We start from the raw sequence: 21,883 nt of genomic DNA on the forward strand, positions 1-21,883 counted from the left end.
AACTTTAGGAGAGTTTACATTTTCTTGTTGTCTCCCTAATAATCCTCACTCCTCAAATAGAGAAATGTTAATCCAGAGCATTAGGGGAACATGGTGGCCAGCAGAGCAGGTCTGCTCTTGTGCCTGAAGTGTCTTCTGTAAAATTTCTCACCTGAGACTGTACCAGCTTAATTACAATTCAATCAGCACATGTCAGGGATTTGCTGGTACCTTCCTGTGAGCCTGCCAGGGTTCCAGCACGTCACCTGTCCTGCCATAACAACAGACTGGAGTTGCTACACCTCCCAGGTGTGGTTCAGGGAGCTGGGACATGGGCCAGGGTTTCTCCTACCCCTGCCAAGCAGATTTCTGTGAGCATCCAGCAACTGCAGCTCCTCCAGGCCTGGTGGCTCAGGACCCTTGGTTGCACTTCAAAGCCCTGCAGCACCTTGAAAGGCCATGACAGATTTGGGTGGCTGCTGAAGGCTGCCATGTTCCTGCCAAGGAGGGTGTTCCACTGGTGTGCTGCTGTGTGTGCCCCTTGCTGTCCCTGTGCCCGGGGCTGGGTTCTGTGCCTGGCCATGCAGGAAAGCCGGGGAATGTGCCAGGCTGACACCTGCACTGGAGGAACAGGTGAGCTGGAGGAAGGTGAATGGTGCGGCACAAATGCAGACTGGAACCTGCACTGTGTGTTTGCTGCTGCGGAAACGCTTGAGAAGCTTTGACTGGAGTCATTTTGTTAGGAATGTTCCTTGTCTATCCCACGAAGCTGGATACAGCTGCTACTCTGACTTGAGCTGCATCAGGCTCGGAGGAAGAGGAAAATAATACAATCAGCAGTGCAAACTTCTTCCATGTGGTGTGGTGGCTCAGGTGTGAGATCCTGATGCATTGCTCTCATTTAAGTTGTCTCACTTTTCTGTTTCCAAGGTGCATGATGATGAAAAACCTCAGTCTTGACCATTTTAAGGCATTAGCCCGGGTAACTTTGAAGATAAGTATTTTGATGAGATGGCCCTTTTTTTGCTGATGGCTTTCTCTTAATATGCATTTATGAGAAGTTATTTAAGGTTTTGGGCGTGGAGAAAAGCCAGAGTGAGATGTGAGGGAATTGGGGGGATGATAGATGTGCAGTGCAACGCAGCCACGTGCCTTGCCACCAGCTGTTGTTGCATTTGCTGGGTGTCTAGGCATGCAAAACCAGCCAGGCAGAGTTCCCATATTGCTCTGGATAAAACTGGGATGCCCTACATTCAACCCATGCCTGGGATCGCATTCTTCTGTTAACTCGAAGTTATGGTATTCCATTTTTTTTAAAGTTTTTCTGAAACTTGTGCTGTTCCTCCTGTTTTGTAGTATTTCTGTAGGACTTCTCTTCCTTCCATCAGACTTGAGTGTCCCTTGCCCTGCATGTAAATAGCTGTGTCCCATTCCATCCCAGCTAATTACTGAGAGTGAGTTCATTTGCATCTCTATAGCTACTTCTGGCTCTTGAGCTTGAAGTGGGTCATTGGAAGGACCCATGAATTTGCCATCTTGTTAAATCTGTTGTAGCCTGTTTTGTGTAGATCAGAACAAAGCTTGGGTGTGGAAATGAAAAATAAACCATCCCTGTCCTGTCTTCAGGGATATAGCAAGAGAGTGATTCACCAAACCAACCCCCTTTAGGAAGCTACTGCTCCTCCTCTTAGATGATAATTTTCATCCTGCTCCCCAAAAATGCCAAAGGAGAAATGGATCATGTTGTGATTATGGGAGAGTTTTATGACAAAACCCTCACAAAGAAAATGTTTGTCTCTAATTGTTTTGCATTTCCATAATGCTTAGTATGATAAAACCATCTTCTCTTTCTCCTTTATTTTTCAATCATGATTAGGCTTTAATGTTGTTAAAGCTTATAAGTGAGTTTGAGCCACTGTCTTGTTGAAGAGAAGATGGAGCTGAAATTTTCAGTGAGGCATTGGACAGGGTTTTTAATGTGTCTGTCATTATATGTTAACCTCTGAACTGTGACACGACGTCTGTTTTATGGCTGACAACAATTTAAAAGTATACATCTTGACATGGTGGATAAAGGAAGAAGGGGGAGTGGGGAAGGAAAAAAGAATTAATGATGTTAGCAAATATTAGTCCCTGTATTTCCATTTTGTTCCAAAAGTGGTTGTCAGGCTTTGAGGCTGCCTGGAGCAGCATTGCCAGTGACAGCCAGCCGGGATGCAATTGTCCCTTGGATCGAGCTGGGCTTTTATTGACAAATCCAGCGCACCGAGGCAGGGACGAGGATGCTCTACTGTCTGTTCCGGGAGGAGTGCGGCTTTTCTCCTGGCATTCCTGGTGACATTTGAGAGGGATGGTTCTGGGCTTAGTGGAGTTCCCTGCGCCAGTCCCTGAGCCCTTCTGGAGTCAGGGGAGTTGAAGATGTCTCTTCAGGAGTACGTTTGCTGCATACTGAAGCCCAGACTTGCCCGTGATTGATGCTGGCTTTGGTCAGCCAGATCCGCCCACCAAAGTTAACTGTCACAGGAACAGTGACTTCGACATCAGCCTTAATTGTACACCAGCCACCAAGAATCAGTGGGCAAAGGGAAAACATGGGAAATTTTGCTGTTTAAGGCATGTCTTACACTTCTCTCTTGTCTTTTCCCCTATTTCTTACATGCCACTGCCTGTGCTTTGGCACGCAAGTGCAATCCTCCAAGGTGTCTTCATGTACTGTCACAAATTCCTCTTTATTCCCACAGTTTTATACTGGTATTTTAAGAGAAATGTCTTGTGCTTATGGAGCCCACAGCAATTTTGCCTTTCCTACAGCACCTCTCTTGCATGGGCCAACTGCGGATGCTACTGCTGTCATCTCCCTTGGATTCAGGTTCCAAATTATGGAAGCCCTGGATCATGCTATTCCTTAACTATCATTAGCTACATGTGCATCTGCAGTGCTTCTGGACAGCGCTGCCAGCAGTGAAAGAGATGGAGCTGGCTTAATTGAGAGCCACATAGTTAATTATTAGTGCCTTTCTAACAGAGGAGACAGGAAATTTGCAGTGTCAGTTTTTAATTTCATTGTGGTTTGCGGGGTAATGTGACTTTAAACTCATGAGTCATTATCTGCATATAGGTAGCCCTAAAAGCCCTCTTCTGCTGTAAAAATGTCAAGAGATTTAAGAAGGAAAGGGGCACCTGTGTGTTACTGATCCCTTCAGCCAGGATGAACAACAAGTAAAAACACTGGTTGCTGTCAGTGCTGACAGTAGCTGTGACGTGGTTTGGAAGGCGCTGCTGCTTCTGCCACACTTTTTGTGTCACTGAGTTCAGTACATTGTGCTCGGATATTGCGTGGAAGTTCTGGCAGGCTGGGCTGCATGGATTTTGGAAGTGGGCAGATGAGCTCATGGACAGGCAGGCTGTCAAGAGCAGCTGGAAAGAAACCAGTTTGTATCTGTGCTGCAGCAGAGTTAACCTTTTTGGGAAGGAGCATTCCTTGTAGCCTGGACAGGTTCTCCGTGGGAAGCCGCGAATGGTGGAGCCACGTCTCTGTTTTCATGGCTTTGCAGAGTAGGGGCACACGTTAAATACTGAGAAAACAGCTGAATCTTTTCCTGGACCTTCTTCATAAACTTCTACATATCAAGGACTGTGATGGAATAAGCTTGCTTCAACATTCATAAATTGAATATTGAATTACCTATTTCTGCGTGAAAGAGATGAGATAAAAGCTGCTTGGACAAAGTAACTCGTATATGGATTAAAAGCCAGAGAAGTTTTTTGCCTGAGTGTTTTTGGGAAAGCCTTTATCACCAAGTTTCCTGATGACCTTATGTGTACTCAATCAACATGATTAATCTTTGGTAGAAATGCATTTGTTGTGCAAAGAAGGTGAACTTAATCCTAGAAACCTTCTTTTTTAACAATTTCTGCCTCTAGAAAGATTAAAAGTATTTTTTCAAATGTTTTTTCAGACTCGGAAAAAAAGCAACAACCAAAAACTAGAGTGGGAAGAGATAAAAAAATATAGATTAAGATTTTTTTGCCGTTTCTGACACTGATTGAATGCCCATCATCCCTCAGTATCAAACAGGGTAGACTTGTAGTGAGTATAGCTTCACTGTATAGGAATAACTCTTCTGTGCACTTCCAGGTGATCTCAAATTAATTTTATTTCATTAGTGCAAACAAAATAATTGATGGACAGTAAGGTTCCCTGCTAAATAATTTTTTAAGAGGGGCACTGCACTGTAAAGACTCTTAAGCCCTTTGCCTTCAAGAAAGGAGAACTTCATGTCACCTTCTACTCTAAATTAGAGAGAGCCGACTTGCCACAGAATAGTCTTCAAAGCCAATTTCCTTTCCATGTGCTCTTACACAGAAGTATGTCTGTGATATCTGCAAACCTAATGTTATGGCTTTGGGCTGGTACAGAAGAGCTGAAAGGTGGAACTGGTTGGCTCAAGCTGGGCAGAATTTAAGAGTAAATGCATTAGAGGGAACCAGTACTTGGATTTAAAACGAAAGCAACCTAAGGAGCAGGAAGAAAGACGAATGTAAGTATGTTTTATTTAAAAAAAGAAAAAAATCAACATCTTGCTAGGTAGAATCCTGATGGGACAGCAATGCTTGTTGGTGTAACGAAGTTGATCAGAGGGTTGGAACATCTTTCCTGAGCGGGAAGGCTGAGACAACTGGGATTGTTCAGCCTGGACAAGAGAAGGCTTCGGGCTGATCTGATTGTGGCCTTCCAGTACCTGCAGGGAATCTACAAGGAAGATGGGACAAGACTGTTTACAAGAGCTGGAGTGACAGGACAAAGGAGAAGGGCTTCAGATTGAAAGAGCAGGTGTAGATTAGATATCAGAAGAACATTCTCCCCTGTGAGGGTGGGCAGGGCCCAGCACAGGTTGCCTGGAGCAGCTCCGGCTGCCCCCCCATCCCTGGGAATGTTCCAGGCCGGGTTGGACAGGGCTTGGAGCACCCTGTCTAGTAGAAAGTGTCCCTGCTCATGGCAGGGGAGTGGAACTAGATGATTTTTAAGGTTCCTTTCAGCCCGAATAATTCCAGGATTCTGTGATTCTATGTGTGGCAGCTGCAGAGAGGCTGGGACTTGGCTCCTGATGTTTTTCACCCTGGGTGTGACACTCTGCCATCACAGAAAGCCCCAGACCTGTCCACTGGCAATGGCAAGCTGCAATTAATGGGCAGGTTTTGCAAGGAATTGCTGCTGCAAATTGCAAACTAATTTTGACTGCTTACCTGAAAACCAGAATACTTAATGCCGTGGAAGAGTTGGGGTTTCTGGTTCCCTGCACCCCCTAATTGGGCCAGGCTTTCAGACAGCAGGCACTTACCCCTGCTGAAGGTCTGGCATCAGTGTAAAATCAGGCAATTGAAGATCCCAAGCTGCAGGATGGCTTTTTGAAAAGGTAGGCCTGGGGCTCCGCATCGATCAATCATTATTCTAATTGTTCATTTCTATTATGGTGGGAATCACTCAGAATCCTAGAGTTCCTGGGAGTAAATCATTTGGAAATGCTGCCCATTATAAAATTTAATTTTAAATCTATATTAAATAGATTTATAAAGGCAAGCTTTGCAATCTAGTAACAGAATATTATGCTGCCTCACAGAGGCTCAGCTTTTGGGTCCTGAGGGGCCAGGGCTGGGAATGAGAGTTGGGAACACAGTGGGAGTCAGGATGCTGGACCAATTTTTCTTTTTCTTTCAGACAACAGAGAAGAGGGGAAAGGAAAGCAAAACTGTATTTGGAGGCCCAGTCATCAGCTCATTATATCAAGAAGAAACAATCAGGTGATTATCTGTGCTGGAATTCGGTTAAAAAAAGTGTTTTTCTAATGTCATTTTGTTAAGCTTCTTTTTTTAATATTGCACAAGTGTGGTGGCAACTACAACAGGATAATAAATGACAGGAAAGAACTTTTCAGGTCCATAATCATTTAAATCAATATCTGCCTGTATCATTGCCAGGTAGTAACCTTTCCCTAGCGCGAGATGTGGGGGAAGGGCAAGGCTTCCCATTTTTCAGTTATATGGCTAAAAAAAGGTAATATTGGATATTTTTAATAGGAAGCTATTCAGGCACTGCCTTTTTCAAACAGTAATTTCTTTACCAATACATTCATTAGGGACTGTTCAGTGAAGGTTTTAGTGTTGGACAATGTTTGCCTTCAGGGAGAGTTTGTGCCTTATATCAAATTAATTTTTTTTCCAGGCTCTGCAGCAAGAAAAGCTAGCTCTGCATTTACTGAACTAGAGTGGCTGCTACTTAAAACTGTCAAGGTGCAAGTAGAAAGTGACATTAGCTACTGAATAAGGACACCTGGATGGGTTTTGTTTGGTTTATTCTTTTACTGTTCCAGACAACTAGTCATGGGTATAGTATTAACTCCAATAACTAAATCATTTTCTGGAGGAACTTTCAGAATACTGCATTGTATTTTTAGTTAAAATGAGCAGTCAGAGAAGACTAAATTTTTGACAGTGTTTGCTGTCATGTTGCAGTCACCCATTTATGTGTGTATGATCCCATTTTTTAATGAATGTCTTGCATCTTTTTAGATCCAGGAAATTTAAACACTGATTTCTGGACATGCAGTCTCCAGCTGAGCACTTAGCTAAAGGGTTAAAACTCTAGCACAGTGTTTCTTTGACATGTTGCCACAAACTAAGGAAAAGAAATCTTGTCCAGGTGGCTCCAAACCCTTTGCAAGGAGCTCAGGTAGGAGCGGAGGCAGCAGCTGTGAGCAGCCAGGGTGGCACTTGTGTGCTTGGCAGTAGCGCAGGCACTTCCCTTGGGATTGCAATCCACTTTAGCATGCAGTGGAGTACTTGGCCAGGAATAGCTTCCTTCCCTCGCCTGGAGAGCCAGCACATCTTTGACTTGCCCTGGACCTTGAGCAGAGGTGGTCAGGTGTGACCTTGGTTTAACACACTGTTTGAGGAATGGCACTTCTGCTGGCCACCAGCTCCTTTTTTGTCCCTGCTCCGTCAGTGCAGGTCTCAGCCAACATCCATGATCTCACGGTGTGACCTTGTGGTTTAAATCCTGCTCAAGCTCTCCTTTTGGGGGTGGAGCATATCCCTACAGTGCTGTCAGAGTCTTGGTTATCCCAAGTACTGCCTGTGCCCTTTCTTGGGTTTGAAATGCAGCATAATGTACAGAAAAACAGAGTTTGCTCTGGTTGGCTTGACCAGCCTAAATCTTTTCATGTGTTTGTTTTTATTTCCAAGAGTACAGCTGCAAATACTTTTCTTCCAAACATACCTTGAGGAACATAGGTGCTGTTGGTTTAGCACAGCCCAGCTGTCCTTACAAATGAGGCTGCGGGCAGGTGTAGTCTCCTGCGCAGCTGGAATAGGGTGATTCTGCTGAAGGTCGTTGAATGAAGTGTCCTGACTCTGCTGGCAGAGTGGAAACTCACGTAGTCCCTTAGCACCATTTGACTCACAGGTATCAGTGTCTTTCTTGCAAGACAGGAGCGAGCAAGTGTCACCATCATCTACCCACACAGAGTTGTACAGCTTCAGATTTCCTGGTTCTTTTGTCTGCCGTTCATTCTCTTCCTGGAACAGGAATAAACATGCAAGTATAGGCACATCTCCAGTATGATAATTCCGCTAATAAAAGCATAGCCTTAAACAGCAAAATTGCTCTGGTACCAAACCTGCAAGCAGACAAACCAAAGAGGAGTGGCTCTAAACATTGGGTTTGGTGTCCAAGTTCGTCTAGAGCAAGAATTGGTTCCATAGTCGTACCTGAGAAGGGTGACTTTTGTGAGGCTGCGAGTGGTTACTTAAAAAAACATAAGCTTAGCATTGAGTAATACTTCATAAAAGAGAATGTTATCATTAAAAAATAAGGCATTTTCTGTAGAGGGAGAACCTGAAAAATTTTAAGGGGAAAGAAAACTGATTAGCTTGAGGCAAGGTTGATAACACATTGGTAGTTCTGGGTAAGTCCTGTGCTGTCCGTTCGGTGTGTACGTGTGTGCTGCCTCAAAACCTGCTATCTGAGAAAAGAAACTTGGACACAGGCTCTTTTATTGCCTCAGTTGTCCATGGTGGGTCGTCCGAAGCTTTACAGCAAGCTTGCAAAAATTTGAATAGAAATCAAACCACTTTAGTTTGTTTCCCAGGCCTGTTGAAAGGATAAGTATTTTCTTGTTACAGGATCACTAAAGAAGCCCAGAATAAGTAAGAAAAGCCCCTTATTTTGTGTACTAAAAACTAAAACTCAAGTTCTCATCAGCCCTGCATCCTGACAGATTGCTGAAAGCAATTTCTCAGCAGGTATTACTCTGCCAAACACAGCCCACCACGTGCCCTTTAGGATTCTGCTGATCCAAAGGCAGGAAAAGGCTGCTAATTTATCTGGAGCCCAGCATCGTCACAAACTCACCTTGCACCAGGAGGTAGACAAGAATGCAGGTGCAGGGTTTTGAAGGGTCACCTGAGCAGGTTCACTTGTTTTATTCTTGTCAGAACCTTTTGAACAGTTTATCAAATGATTAAAGCCCTCCAAGCTGTTGCTGTGTTGTATGAAGAGGAGAGGTTTTTTAAATAGAGTATACCCCTAGTTTGCCATCAGCAGTAGTTAGCAACAAAGCAGCAGTGTCATTGATTTCAAACTGAGTGTCTAAAATTATGCCTAAATAATGCTTACATTCCTTTTGTGGAATGAAATGCTTGGGGTTTAGGGTGCAGATCTGGAAATGATGGACAAAGTGAAGTTACCATACCCTGCCCTAGCATGGATCAGCAGCAGGAGGAACTCAGATGGTGCCAGGGCCGATTTTTTCCCTTATCACTAATTATCTCAAATGTTTCTAATTGAGAACAAGATAGAAAAATGGTCAGTCTGGCTCACAGTACATTGCACTGATTCCAAATAAATTCAAGAGCATCCATAGAAACAGGTTATACCGATATAATTAAATCAATTTAGAAAGAGATTCGGTTAAATCAGTGCAATTTGTGTGTTCGTAGATCAGCCCTCAAATCAGGAGAAGGTCTCTCGAGCTAATGAGGCATAGCAGTTATTTACTTTGGGGTACTGGGCACCGGTCATCAATTAGGAGTCATTAATAAAGCCTGGCAATAAAGAGCTCAAGCACCCCCAGTGAGTAATGGGGAGCAGTTGCAGGATGTATTAGCATAGTGCTCTGCCTCTGGGTTTCTCTGCAAATCACTTATCTCCCGTCGGGCATTGCATAGAACTTCTGCGTGCTGCTGACTGATGGTGGGACTCGGAGGTTCCCTTGGAAGGAAGAATTTAGAAATTTTCTGTGATTTCAGCTGGGTATAGTGGTGGGATGATTTGGTGGGGTTTTTTGCTGCTTCATAAAGCTTTATGTCCCTTTTCTGGTCTTATTACCAGAACAAAGAAGTAGTAGTAGAGCTCTTTCATGATCAAAGCACTATAATTAGAGTTTCGCAAACCTGGGAAATGAGCGGTGATCTGAGGTTGACTCATGTGTTACCAGTATAAATCTCATTCAGGACACAATCTGAGATATATGCCAAAAATACCGTAGCCTCGGAAATTCAGCTTTATTCTTCAGTATTTTTTAAAGCCAAGGCGAGGGGTAGGCAGTTTGTAAGTGTTTTCAGGAAACAAATACATTGATTTGGCGGGTGGAGAGTGAGAAATAACATTGCCAAATATCCGTGTCCCTTTCCACTTCTGCTGGAGGAGCCCTCCTGCACTCTGCCATGAGCTGCTTCCTCAGGGCCTTGGCATACCAGTTTGGGAATGACATCCACCAGTCAGCACAGAGGCCTTCCTGAGCTGTGTTTTACACTTCTGCCGTCCAGAGGGACGCTGGAGAAGCCCTTTTCTGGTAGAAACGGCCACCCTTCCCCAGGACATTTGGGAGCAACCCCAATCATGAGCGGGGCAGCATTTGGGATGTGGGTGCGGCGCGGGCCCCCCGGTGTGCGGGACCTGCCTGATGCTGTGCAATCCATCAGAATTGTATTAATCCCACTAACGCAGCCGCCATCTGGTCCCGCTGCCGGGCCGGCTCACGCGAGCCCCCGTGATGGATGGCCCTGGGAATTGATTAGTTGTTGTGCGAGACAAATGAACTGTTTTGGCAGAAAATACCAGAGGTCGCTGCATGTGGTCAGGCACAAAGGCTGCTGAATTTTAAAGAGCTGCTTCCAGCATCCATTGCAAGGATGCTGCTTCAGAGCAGCGACGGCTTTTGAGACAAGCCCAGTGCTCCAGAGCACGGTTGGGGTTTTGTTGTCTCCTTCCAGCTCTACTTTTGGGAACACCAGCACTGGAAATGAGTGTAAGGCTGCAGAGATGTGGGAGCCAGCATCCGTGCTGGAAATTATGGGCTGGTGTGCGTGTGGGAGGCTGTGCCACAGATGCCTGTGTTGTGCGTGTGGGAGGCTGTGCCACAGATGCCTGTCACTCGAGTAGATGCTGGGCTGTGCAGTCCCTGTGGAAGAGCTCTCCTGGTTCTGTGGAGCCCAGGCAGCCCACAGTGTGCTCAGCCGTGGTGCCTCTCAAGCACAACACCTGCAGGCCCTGACAGCTGGGGCTGGGGGCTTTTCAGGTCAGTGTTGCTTAGAAAGGGCTGCTCTCATGGTGATGTTCAGCAGGCCAATCTTTTGACTTCAAGATGATTGCCAAGTTTATTGCTTCCCCCCTTTTTACCGTCCCCGGAGCAGTGACCCTTGGGGCTTTGCTTTGTTGTGCAAAGGGGCGGCTTGGCTCGGGCCTGCCTTCCCTTTGGGAGAGCACATCCTTGGGTGGCGGCTCCCACTCGGCGCTTCCCGGCCGCCTCTTCTCCGGCGCTGCCGCGGGTGCAGTGAGGCGCGTGCGGTGCGAGGGGAATTGGATGACACATGTCCCGCTCTGTCCCGGCGGCTCTCGGAGGACAGCGCACGAGTGTGCCGGCAAGTGGGCAACACTTCCCTCGGGACGGCCTGCCGGCTCAAAATAAACTTGAGTTATGGATTTATTCAGCTTGTAAAACCTCAGCTGGCATAAATAATTGAGAAAGCAAAGGTTTGTCTGTGAAGCGTACCTCAGGGAGCCGCTCCTGCCTCCCTCCCTCCCACCACCCTTTCTTATGAAAATGATCCCAGTTGCACTGATAGATAATAACAACACCAAGCAATTAAAAGCTATGGGTGGCTGGAGAGAGGAGAAAAGGTTCAGTTAATGAGCTTTTCCTCTTCCTGTGCCCAGGAGAGCCTCCGAAGTGACGAGGCGATTAAAGCGAAGAGATAATTATAGATTATGTGAAAATGGGTCCCTTGGGGGCCGGGGGCCTCGACATAAACAGTGAGTGTTGCGAGTGCCTCTCGGCTCCCCGCACACGTCCCGTTCCGCTCCGCCGCGGTGCCGCTCGCTCGGCAGCGCCGTGCCAAGCTCATGGGCGAAGCCACCTGTTAGCGGCACCCGGGGCCACTCCACAGCAAACCCACTGGGACGTGCCTTGGACCAGCCCCAGGAAAAGGGGAGACGATGCCCAAAGTAGAACCTGGTCTCAGCCCTCTGCCCTGAGCTTTGCGCTGAGGTAACCTGCGGAGGGGGAGGATGGGGACGGGACAAACCTGGGGGGTATTCTGTGCGCAAGGGTAAAATAATGTGAATTTCAAATCTCTTCTTTGCCCTTTTCAGTGGCAGCCTTGGTGCTGTTTAGAAAGCAAGGAGCTTTACAGCACTCCAGATAAGAAGGAAATTATCAACTGGCAGCAGATCTCTTCCATGAGCTGTTTAAAACCTGTTGGCTCAGCACGTGTGTTTTGGACAGCTTTTGGAGAAGGTTTGCAGAGCCTTCCAAGCTTGGGGTGAGATGTCTTGGTTTAGGTTCTTCCAAATCCTTTTATTCAAGGATGGAAAAAGCTGCCCATGTGTTACTTGCAGGCAACAGGTATGCTTCAACTCATCCTTTAATCAGAATTACCATCTCTTACTGGGGATGGGGGAGAGCACAAGGAAATAGCTTTGGGGGCCATCAGCAAGGGAGAAGAGAAACCTTCTGGCTGTCCTCAGGAAATAGATGTAAAAACTCTACCTGCCTTTACTGACAGTCAAGTGCTTGCTGACTTGAAGACTCCTTTTTGCCTCAATAATCTGACATGGAAAGAAAATTGCATCCAAGTCTTCCTTTTAGCTACAGGTTTTACATTATGGTGCACATCTCCATTAGGTTGAGTTTCATGGTGTTTCCCATCTGAAGATGTCCTGAATACTGTATTTTTTATGTAAATTGAGGTGTTTCCAGAAAATACTGATGGAAATGCTATGGGTTCTCTCCACCATGACATTATCTGAGCATGTCTTTGCACTGTCACTTCTGTATTTCTCACGTGTTTCTGTCTGGTTTTTGCCTCTTTCTACCAGTTTCTGGGCCTTGCTGCTGGCTCTTACCATTTTTATGAGGAGTGCAAGTTCCTGCTAGGAACAGGTCTGATAAAATCATTGCATCCTTTTTCTTTTCCTGTAGCTACTCCAGTGGAGGTATTATTATGTACACATACACACATGCAAAATAAAGGAAGGGGAAAAAACCGAGTTGCCTAGTTTTCAAGCTCCGTTTCTCATTTGTCCTGTGTGGTTTTCAATGCAGAGTCAGCAAATAACAGTAATTTGTCTTTATTCCATTCACACCGTTAAAGAAGAATGTCTTCCCTAGTATTGGTCCCTCCAAAAATCTGGATTTAACTCCTCTGAGGTCTTTCTTCGGTTTCCCTTCCTGGTTTTAGCTGGATCAGATTGTTTTAAATGTCTGGAGTGCAGCTTCCTGTGACTATTTTATTTGTAGGCAAAATGTTCTCATTGTGACTGGAAAGGGCTTGTTTCTCTTTGTTAATATTTATAGGAAAGTTGGATATAATATATGCTTAATTTTTTTAAGGAGGGCATCAGGAGCAGAGGAGTGGTGTAAAGATTGAGAAATAAATGCAGAGTAGAAGAATGAAATTTCCCGAAACCTTATCTTCAGGTGGGGAAATTGGTATTCTGGATTAATTCCACTGTGGAGACTTCTGAAAGAAAAGTGGTTTTTTGGAATGGGGATATATAGAGCATTTGCAGAGTTGGTTATTCCAGAAGACTAAATCATGTCCAAATAGCTGTGTCAGGTCATTTTCCCCTTACAGACAGTAATGTCCTTGGGAAATTACTTTAAAAGTCCTGTCTGGAGGCTGTGGTGGGAAGATGGGCTGGTCGTGGTAGGTCAGGGTTGCTGTGCCCTCCCTGCTGGCACAGACCCTGCAGATGCTCCCTGTGGAGCACAGTCAGGTGCTTTATGGCTGCCATGTCCCTCCTGGTACCTCTGGTGCTGCCCTGTGAGGTCTGTCGGGGCTCTGCAGCGTGTGGAATGACCAGGTGGCATCGCTGCCAGGGAGGGAAGGGCACAGCCTGAGCTCCTGGATGTGACATGGAAAATCACCCAGGAGCAGCTGAGGATGGTTGTGGGCTTCTCCAGCGAGAAGGGACTGGGGTTTGCTTCGGTGTTACGGAAAAAAGAGCGATCTGTAGTAAATGAGGGGGGTGTGGCTGGCTGTGGGGAACCGAGTTCCTGTGCTGCATTGTCTGAAAAGCAGCTTCTCCCAAAAGGCTGCTGTCGGCAGCCAGGGTTGTGTTGGAGAGGTTGGACTAACAAGGTGGGACTGGAGGGACTTCCCAGCATATCACATCAGCCCTTGTTAGCAGGGGCAGGCATGTCTTGTGACCTCCCATCATGAGTCTGTCAAGCTCCATCTCGAGCAGTATAAGCTTTTGCCTTTTCTAATCCCGCTGTGAGATTCCTTTTTTCCTGGAATTCGAGGTAATTGCATTTAAAGCATGCAGTGATCTGATTCCCAGGAGCTTGTGTGTAACGAGCGGGTGAGACCTCCAACGAATGAGTTCATGACAGACTGGTTAAGAAACTGGGGGGCTCCTGTAGTGTCCTTAGGCCTAAACACAGATGTGAAATCCTGTGTGGCTCCCAGCTCTTCACTAGAAAGGTGCAGCTCAGGTGTCTCTGCAGGGACTGCCGGCGTACAAAGAGTGGGAGTGGTGTGCTGGAGAACGGTGCTGCTGAGGGAGCAAGGTGAGAGGGAGGCCAGAGGAAGTGACTTCTTTGGAGAAAGCAGTGATCTGCCACTGGAGGAAGTATTCATGCTTTTTCCCACCCTTTTATGGCACCAAGGCAAGACACAGATGCTTGAGGTGTGAAGAATCAGAGTGTAAGTCAGTAAGCTAGATAAAGAACAATAAAAGGCAAAGCCAAAGTTGGGTCATGGCGCTCTGCCTGCCCTGATGGGAGCAGAGGACATGGCCTTGCTGGCATTTCATTTTTGGGGGACTGCAGCTCAAAGAGCATCACTTTTTGTTTGTAACCCATTGCTCAGAAATGCAAGTGTTATCTAGATTTTACTTTTCCTTCCTGGCATTCCTCAGCCTTCGAATTCAAAGCAATGCAGATGAACAGAGAAGTATTGTTGCCTTTTAGCACCAGGGTTCAGTTCTCAAATTGCCCTGTTGCATTTCTCCTGCTCAGAAGGCCCACAGCACACTGACCTCCTTAGTGGGTCTGGCCAGCTCCAGCAAGCTCCTTTCTGAGTAACTGGGGCTGTCAGTCTGAGTTCTGCTGAACATCCAGAAGGTCTTTAGTTAAGGTGATTGAAAACTGGGGGTGTCTGTGTGAGGCAACGACTCTGTGTTTAACTCCTGTGAAGCTGCCAAGTCCCATAGCAATGCTGATGGGCTCATTTGAACCATGGTTTTCATCTGGAAACTAGAAAGAGAGAGGATTATGTGGACTTTTGGCTTACTTCTGGAAAACCTATGACCTATTTTCTTTATTCCCTGCTAGCAACACAGTGGTATCACTGTATTTATGCCTAGAGGTGTTATTCTTACAAGAATCTGTGAAAGATCTTAACTTCATTAGAGGTTCTGTTTGTTTGGCAGGTAAGGATGGAAGTTTTACTGTGTCTGAAGCCAGAGTATTGCTTTTTGCTGTAAGAGAAGCTGTAGGTGTGACTCAAGCGCATGTGACGCCATCATTTGATCTTTCTGCCTGCAAGCTGTCCTGAGTGAGCACGTGCTGGTGTAATATCCAGGATCCAATGTGTGTTCAGCCAGGGACAGACTGCCTTGCAGGTGTCCTGTTGGTCCTGCTGTTTTCTCCAAGCCACGTTAGTGGCCTCTGTCCTGGATGGATGGCATTGGAAGGGGCTTTGGTGTGACCCAGAGCGGCTCTTACAAGAAGAGCGGCTTTAGCCTTTGCTCTTCTGTGGGATTGCAGTGATTTATACCAGAACTTGAACATGGGTTTTTCTGGCTAACTTCATACATTTCTTGTGTCATTTCACGGGAATAAACTGACATTTATCTGGACATAATACTGTTAAAAACAACCTTGGTTTTTCTGGGAAGCAGGATCTTCTGTTTCTTAACCTGGGGGTGGGGGGAAAGCACATTATTCTGCATGTGCAGTACTAGATACCTGTTTCAGTCCAGTGACAGCACTGTATATCTGTAACAAAGTTAGAGCATATAGTGTGCATGTGGCCTTTGTGTTGCACAGTAACATCGTGCTTGTTTTGCTTTTGTTTCCTGAATAGGGAAGAGGACAAGAACATTTTTGATTACTGCAGAGAGAACAACATTGACTATGTAACCAAAGCCATTCAATCAAAAAAAGTGGATGTGAACGTCACAGATGAGGAGGTATGGAGAAGAGATAAGGACTATCAATCTTTTATCTGTTTTGTATATTAATTCAGTGCTACTCCTTTTTAAAATTCCCGGGTTAGGATTGTTATTACAACAGTTGGACAAACACTTGGTCATTGAGACAGGGTAATCTGTTTGAAAACAGCTTTCCCCTGGACTTCTGGTAGTGTGTGTGTCTGACTGTGGGGCTGTAGCATGTCAGATCAGAAACTTAGTTTCTATGTTATTTTCAGCAATACCATCTGCCACTTGCAGGGTAAGATCTTCTGGGTACCTCCCTTTCCTCACTTTGTACACTAAATGTGGTCAAACAGAAGTAGAAAGTGAGGAAAGCAGCTCTTTTGGCCCATGAAGTCTGTTCAGGTTGAACGAGGATTTCTGACATGCCGCCAGCTTTTCATCCTTCTCAGATGGAAGGCAAGTGAGTGACACTGGCTTTCCAGCTTCACAAAAACAGTGACAATGTCCAGTCTTTCTCTGCTCACCAAACTCAAAACGCCATTTCCCCATGGGGAGGTAATACAGGCAAGTAAAAACTGTGTCTAAAACTGTGAATTGGCTTCATCCTTTTCTTGGTAACAGTAAACAGCTGGTGGGGGCAGTTTCCTGTTCATCCTTCAGGAGTTGTGGCCTTACCAGGTTTGTCACCTTGGTTTCCCTGCTTGCACTCTGCCACCTAGCCCTGCCCCTGGTCCAGCCTGAGCACAGCTCCTTCCAGCACGCTGTGTTTTGGTGAACAGATGAAGTGCTTAGACATTCATAGACTGAGACGCCACAAATTCAGTTGGGTTCTGCTGTAGCTCTAAGCAGATTTCTGCCCTCTGAGCCATGACAGCCCCGGCTGGGGCTCTGAATGCTGATGGCAGGGCCTTTTATTATTAATCAGGAATTCATGTGAATTAATTTTCAGAAGAGAGGAGGGAGGGTGTTCACAATCAGAGTTGGAATTTCACATCATAAATTCAATGAACTGAAACTGTCATGTGCCACACAGTCACTGCAACAGTGCTGTTCCTGAGCTCCATCCTCCTGCTGAGCACAGCTTACAGAAGGAGATGTCCAGGGCAGTCCCACAGAAAATACAGCGTGAGTCTGTTAATTAATAGAAGCTCATTTTTAGGATCACATGCTTGCAATAAGTGCATGTTAGCATTGCTTTGTTTCCACTGGCAAGGTGCTTTTTGTAGGTAGCAGCATTCAGAAGCTTGTATCTTCCTTTCTGTTCAAGTAACAGCTGAGCTTGTTTTCAGCCAAAGAAATACTGTTTAAAAAAAAAAAAATCAAAATATTTTGTGGAAGCTGAAATATCTAAACTATGTAAAAACTACCAGATGACTTCCTCTTTGGGAATTATCCATGAGTCCCAGATGTAAAAGAAGTCCTATTTCTAACTAATGGGTATTAGCACATGGCTGTTGCAGAGTATGGGATTGCTTCAGCACAGGCAGGAGCCAAAAACATCTTCCTACCTGTGAAGGACTTGTGGGAGGATTCCCACTGGGGCAAAACTCTCCCAGAGATTAAATTCTCACAGCTTCAACAATTTTGGTTTACCCCAACAAATGGGCAAATAGGGGAAGTTTTATTTTTTTTAGAAACTGCTTGCTTGCTTCCTTATGCTGAGTCTGACTGGTCCAAAAAGCAAAAAACTAGCGTACCAAAAGGAAAAATCAGAAAGAAATAGTTATTTCATTATATGTTAAGGATCTGAAACCATCACCAGTGTTGTTTGGTATCCAAACATGTTCTTCCCAGTCTGGGAGGTAGCTTATTTTCCAATATCATGCAGCTTGATTGAAGTTTTAGGACCCATTTTAGACTAGAGGTAACCCAGACTGAGCCTTTCGTGAAGTGTTCTTAAGCATAATCTTGTCATTTTTATTAAGGATTTTGGTGTTACTGTGTAAATACCTCCTGCCAAATCCGAAAGCTGCCTCACCTGGCCTCTGGACATAATTCACGCTGCCAATCCTTTGATTTAAATGCCTATAAATTTAAAATACCAGCAGGGTACATGCAAAGAGTTAACTTCTTATGAAACAAAATCTACTGAAGCACCAAATAGTCTCGTGCTAAGCTGCAGAGACGCTCGGCTCAGCCTTTCCTTGGACAATAAAGACTTGGCTGGGGTTGTAGGGTGTTTAGATTTTACTTTTATGTGATATGTTAGTACTAATTGTTAGATCTAATTGTATCCTCCCATTTTGTGCAAACCTGGAATAGGTCAGAGAAAGGAGAAAAGAAATCAAGAATAAAAATGTAAAGTGGGGATGAGCCAACTTAGGCAAAGCAAAAGGATTTCAGCAAGGGCAGCAGAAGATTCTGGGGTTTACATAGGTGCACTGGGAAACTTCCAAAGCATAAGTGGCCTTCTCCCCACGAGAGTAAAGCTCTTCATGTGCAGCATTAAAGCCAGCATACCTGCTAACAGTTTGGATATGATAAACTTCAATTTAGAATTAAACAAAGAATCTAATGACAGTAATCATGTACAAGCTTCCATTTACCGTGTCTAAATTGCCCAGAGTTCAACAGAATCACTTGCATTCACTTATAAGAAGTAGCACAGGCTAAAGCAACCTGTTTTCCTTCTGTATGTCAGCAGGACTAATGGAATAAGAAATGAACTGTGGCTGTGAAGTCACCCCAGGCACATCCTGAGAGTGTGGCTCACTTGCTGCCTATTTGAAAATGGTACTTCTTCAACTTCTAACAAACCAGGAGTTGCTCAAAGGCAGAGATGAGTTGCTTTTGTAATTTGTGCCAAGAGCTGTGGGAGTTGTAGCTAGATAATTTTTATTTAATTGTTGGATAAATCCCAGTAAACAAGTATGTTACCTGTGTGCAGTGTTTAAGCCCTTGCCAAAGCTTTAATGAAAGGCTTAGTCCCCGATCCTCATGCTTTTGAGACAGCAAGTGCCAAACTGGTGCCAGCTTGCCAAGGAAAGGACAGAGGGGAAAATGGATTTGAAGAAGGGTCACATACTTCTGGATTTATAGGCTTTCTCCCGTTAGAAAAACTTCACCAAACGTTTCAGAGCTCTGAAAGTGATTGACTTCCAAGTTGAGTTTACCTGTATAATTGCAACAACCCTTCCATTCGCTGTTCCTGCTGTCACAGGGGGTTGCAGCCATTCTGTGGGTATCTGTCTTTTCTTAATTACTGCTAATAGAACACTTGCCACAAGTTAGAGTGGCTCATTGCTATCCAACCATTACAGCTGCAAACATCCTGCCCAGAGGTGTGGCTGTAGGCTGTAGCACATCCATTCAGTTTGGCTTTGTTCTCCCCTTTCTCTGCTCGGGCTAATTGATGTGAAAATCATTCCCATCCATTTGTCTGCCGACTCGGTGTATGGGAGACAAATCCCTGTCCTGTGCTTTGTTTGTGAACACCCTGTGACTTGGAGCTGAGCAGAATTGATGTGCTGTTGGCTTGAGAAACTGCTGCAGGAGCTGGCCAAGCTGGCAGCGGTTAGCCAAGCAAAGCACAGAAGATTTAAGAGGCAGGGTTAGTGCACTGGGGCTATTTTTATGCTTTTTTTTTATTAAATACTTCAAAGGCAGGGGGAAATGCATCCTCTCAAGTAACTTCTGCACCAACTGCTGTGTTTGAATTGCAGGGAGGGAGTACCTTGATGTTTGATGGTGTCTAGTCAAGACCTCACTGCTGCAGCGCTTTCCTACGTGAAATTATTCATGTTGCTTTGAGTCTCTCACTGCTTAATGACATAGTCATGTGAGAATTGTTTTGAGAAAGCTCAATCTGTGGCCCTTAAGATTTCTGCCACGTTATTTAAGCACACAAACACATGCTATGTGCTGATATAAAGCAGCAGCTGTGCAGAGGTGATATCCATGCTCTACAAAGACTGGGACTGTATGTTCAGTTTAAGCTTGTCTTATCACTAAGGTTTATTTTAAGAAAGACGTGGGAAACAAGTGGGTTTTGTAGCTGTGTATCTGCCTAAGTATGTTAGCTAGAGCTGTTGACTGTTGTTGACTTTCCTGATGCCCTGCAAATAGTAGTGAATATTATCTAGTTTCCATAGAGCCGTTAAGGTTGAAAAAGACCTCTAAGATCATCGAGTCCAACCATTTTAAATACCAATTTTTTAGTAGTGCTTTTTGTTATGCTGTAAGTGGGTTGAGATTCTTCTGCAGGTGTTTTTCCTTCCACATCCATAGTGTGCTCTTGCACAGAAGGTCTCCAAAGCCCCTTGCACCCCGTGTCGAGGGCGTAGCATGCTGCAGACATTTCTTGGGTGGAACGTGTCAGCTGTTTAATAGTGCACAATTACAATGCAGAGCCATTTAAGGCACTAATTAGAAAATATTGTATCCATTTAGAGTTGCAGAGAAAATATATAGGTAAGCAGAGTGTAATTACCCAGAGTGGAATTGGCCCAAGACTTGAAATCCATACTCCTGCGAATAGCACAAGGAGATTTTTAATGGCTATAGATGATGAGGCTTCAGGGTTTTGTCCTGTTCAAAAGGCACCATGTGTAGCAGAACCAGCCTTCCAGTATCATGGCCAGGACAAGTTGCACAGTGCTCTGGTACCCTGAGCTGTCACAATTAACTGTTGGTTTTCCCTTATTGCTCTCAGCCAAGTTCAGCACCAATAAAATGAGATTCTCCTTGTCCAGAGACAATTGCAAACCAACATATTTTAGCCACTAATCTGTAGCATGAATTTTGATACAAAGGGTAGAAGTGCCTTTATCATGTAATTGTGCAGTCAATGCATTTGAATAATTGCAATATTATTCCTCTACACATACATCAAAACATCGAAATCATCTGTTGAAGTATTTATTGCTATTGTGCATATTGCAGATGTGCCTCTCTCTTTTGACATAAACATCTGTGCTATGAAAAAAGTTGGTATTTGTCTGACCAAAATGCTAGGTCTTAAGTAATTACCCGTCCAGAGATGAGTTAAGGCTGCTAAATGTGAATTAAAGATCTCTCCATATTTACCAATTATTTTAAGTTGTACTCTTTCCCCCTTGTAGACTTTGATAGTGGTGTTGAGGGCAAGAACATGAATCATTAAATGGCCTGTGGATGTCATCAGTGCTTCCATGGAAAGTCACTGTCAGAAAATTCATTCTAATGCAAGGTTAATTAGTGTAACATTAAAATTACATGTTACAAAAATTAATTAGTTGCTGGGTCAAAAAGTGTGCATTTCCTGACTTAAAATCATGCTCTACCTCTGCTGCCCTGCCCAGGAATATCCAGCAGAAGCAGTGTGAGCTCTGGTCACAGGTGTCTTCTGCTCCTCCTGCTTTCTGGCACCATGGCCAGGAAATTTGGCTCACAGTTCCCATTAGCAGATAAATGAGTTGCTCACCTTGCTCCCCACTGCTTTGTCAAGAGATTTATGACCAGGCATGGGCTAATTTAAACAATTTCTTCTGTGAGGGTCTGTGACTGTTTTCCATGGCATATTGGAAAACACAGGTCAGTCTGATGGTGTCACAGCTTGAGGGGGGTGATATCTGCTCATCTGTGATTTCCAAGGAATGCCCTGCACGTGTGCTGTCCTAAATCAGGACAGACTGATAGAACATTAAGGCTAATTTACTAAGTGTACATAGAAGCTTTTCTTCTTTGTTTGCTATCTCAAACTACTTTGAGTTACATTTCTCAGGGATCCTAAGCTACCTCCCGCGTCCTTGGGCATGCAGGAAGATCTGAACTTCCATTGCATCCCATCTCATGGTGGCAGATACCTATAGAAAGGGGATGGGAAGAAAACTGGAGTTTTGGGAGGGGCTGGAGGCGTGGATGCAGCAGCCTGCCCAAGAGAGGACCGTCGGGGGTGCCTGCCCAGACACCCAGTTTCAGTCTTCTTTGCAGCAGAGGCAGGACCCGTGGGTTGAGTGTTTCAGACCTGCCAGAGGAATGAGCTGTTTGGGGACTTGGCATCCGGGTGACTTAGGCAGCGTTGAATATCCGACCCTTGCTGTGTAAGCCACTGCTCTCAGAAAAGTCAGAGGTGCCAAAATCCTAAATCTATATGGGAAAACAAATAATATCCTGGCTCCTGCGTTTCATACTTTGCTGCTTTTCCCCTCTGAATTTTTTGCTGGCTTGTGGGTTTGGTGCTTAATTAATGAAAAATTAAACCGTGTGTCACTTTGACGCTCCCAGCATTATTGTGCAAGTCCAAATCACCAGCAGTAGTAA

At 45.0% G+C, this 21,883-nt stretch overlaps 1 protein-coding gene across 2 annotated transcripts in view; it reads left to right on the top strand.

The window, feature by feature from the left end:
- ACBD6 (acyl-CoA binding domain containing 6) overlaps positions 1-21,883 on the top strand; it is an 81,338-nt gene that overhangs the window by 19,964 nt on the left and 39,491 nt on the right. For both annotated transcript variants that reach the window (XM_048312746.1, XM_048312747.1), the window contains exons 4-5: positions 5,699-5,781; positions 15,571-15,676. In XM_048312746.1, the coding sequence (XP_048168703.1) occupies positions 5,699-5,781; positions 15,571-15,676 (189 nt within the window). The remainder of the gene's footprint in view (positions 1-5,698; positions 5,782-15,570; positions 15,677-21,883) is intronic.

Source organism: Corvus hawaiiensis, chromosome 9 (assembly GCF_020740725.1).
Source record: "Corvus hawaiiensis isolate bCorHaw1 chromosome 9, bCorHaw1.pri.cur, whole genome shotgun sequence".
Taxonomy (NCBI): Eukaryota; Metazoa; Chordata; class Aves; order Passeriformes; family Corvidae; genus Corvus; species Corvus hawaiiensis.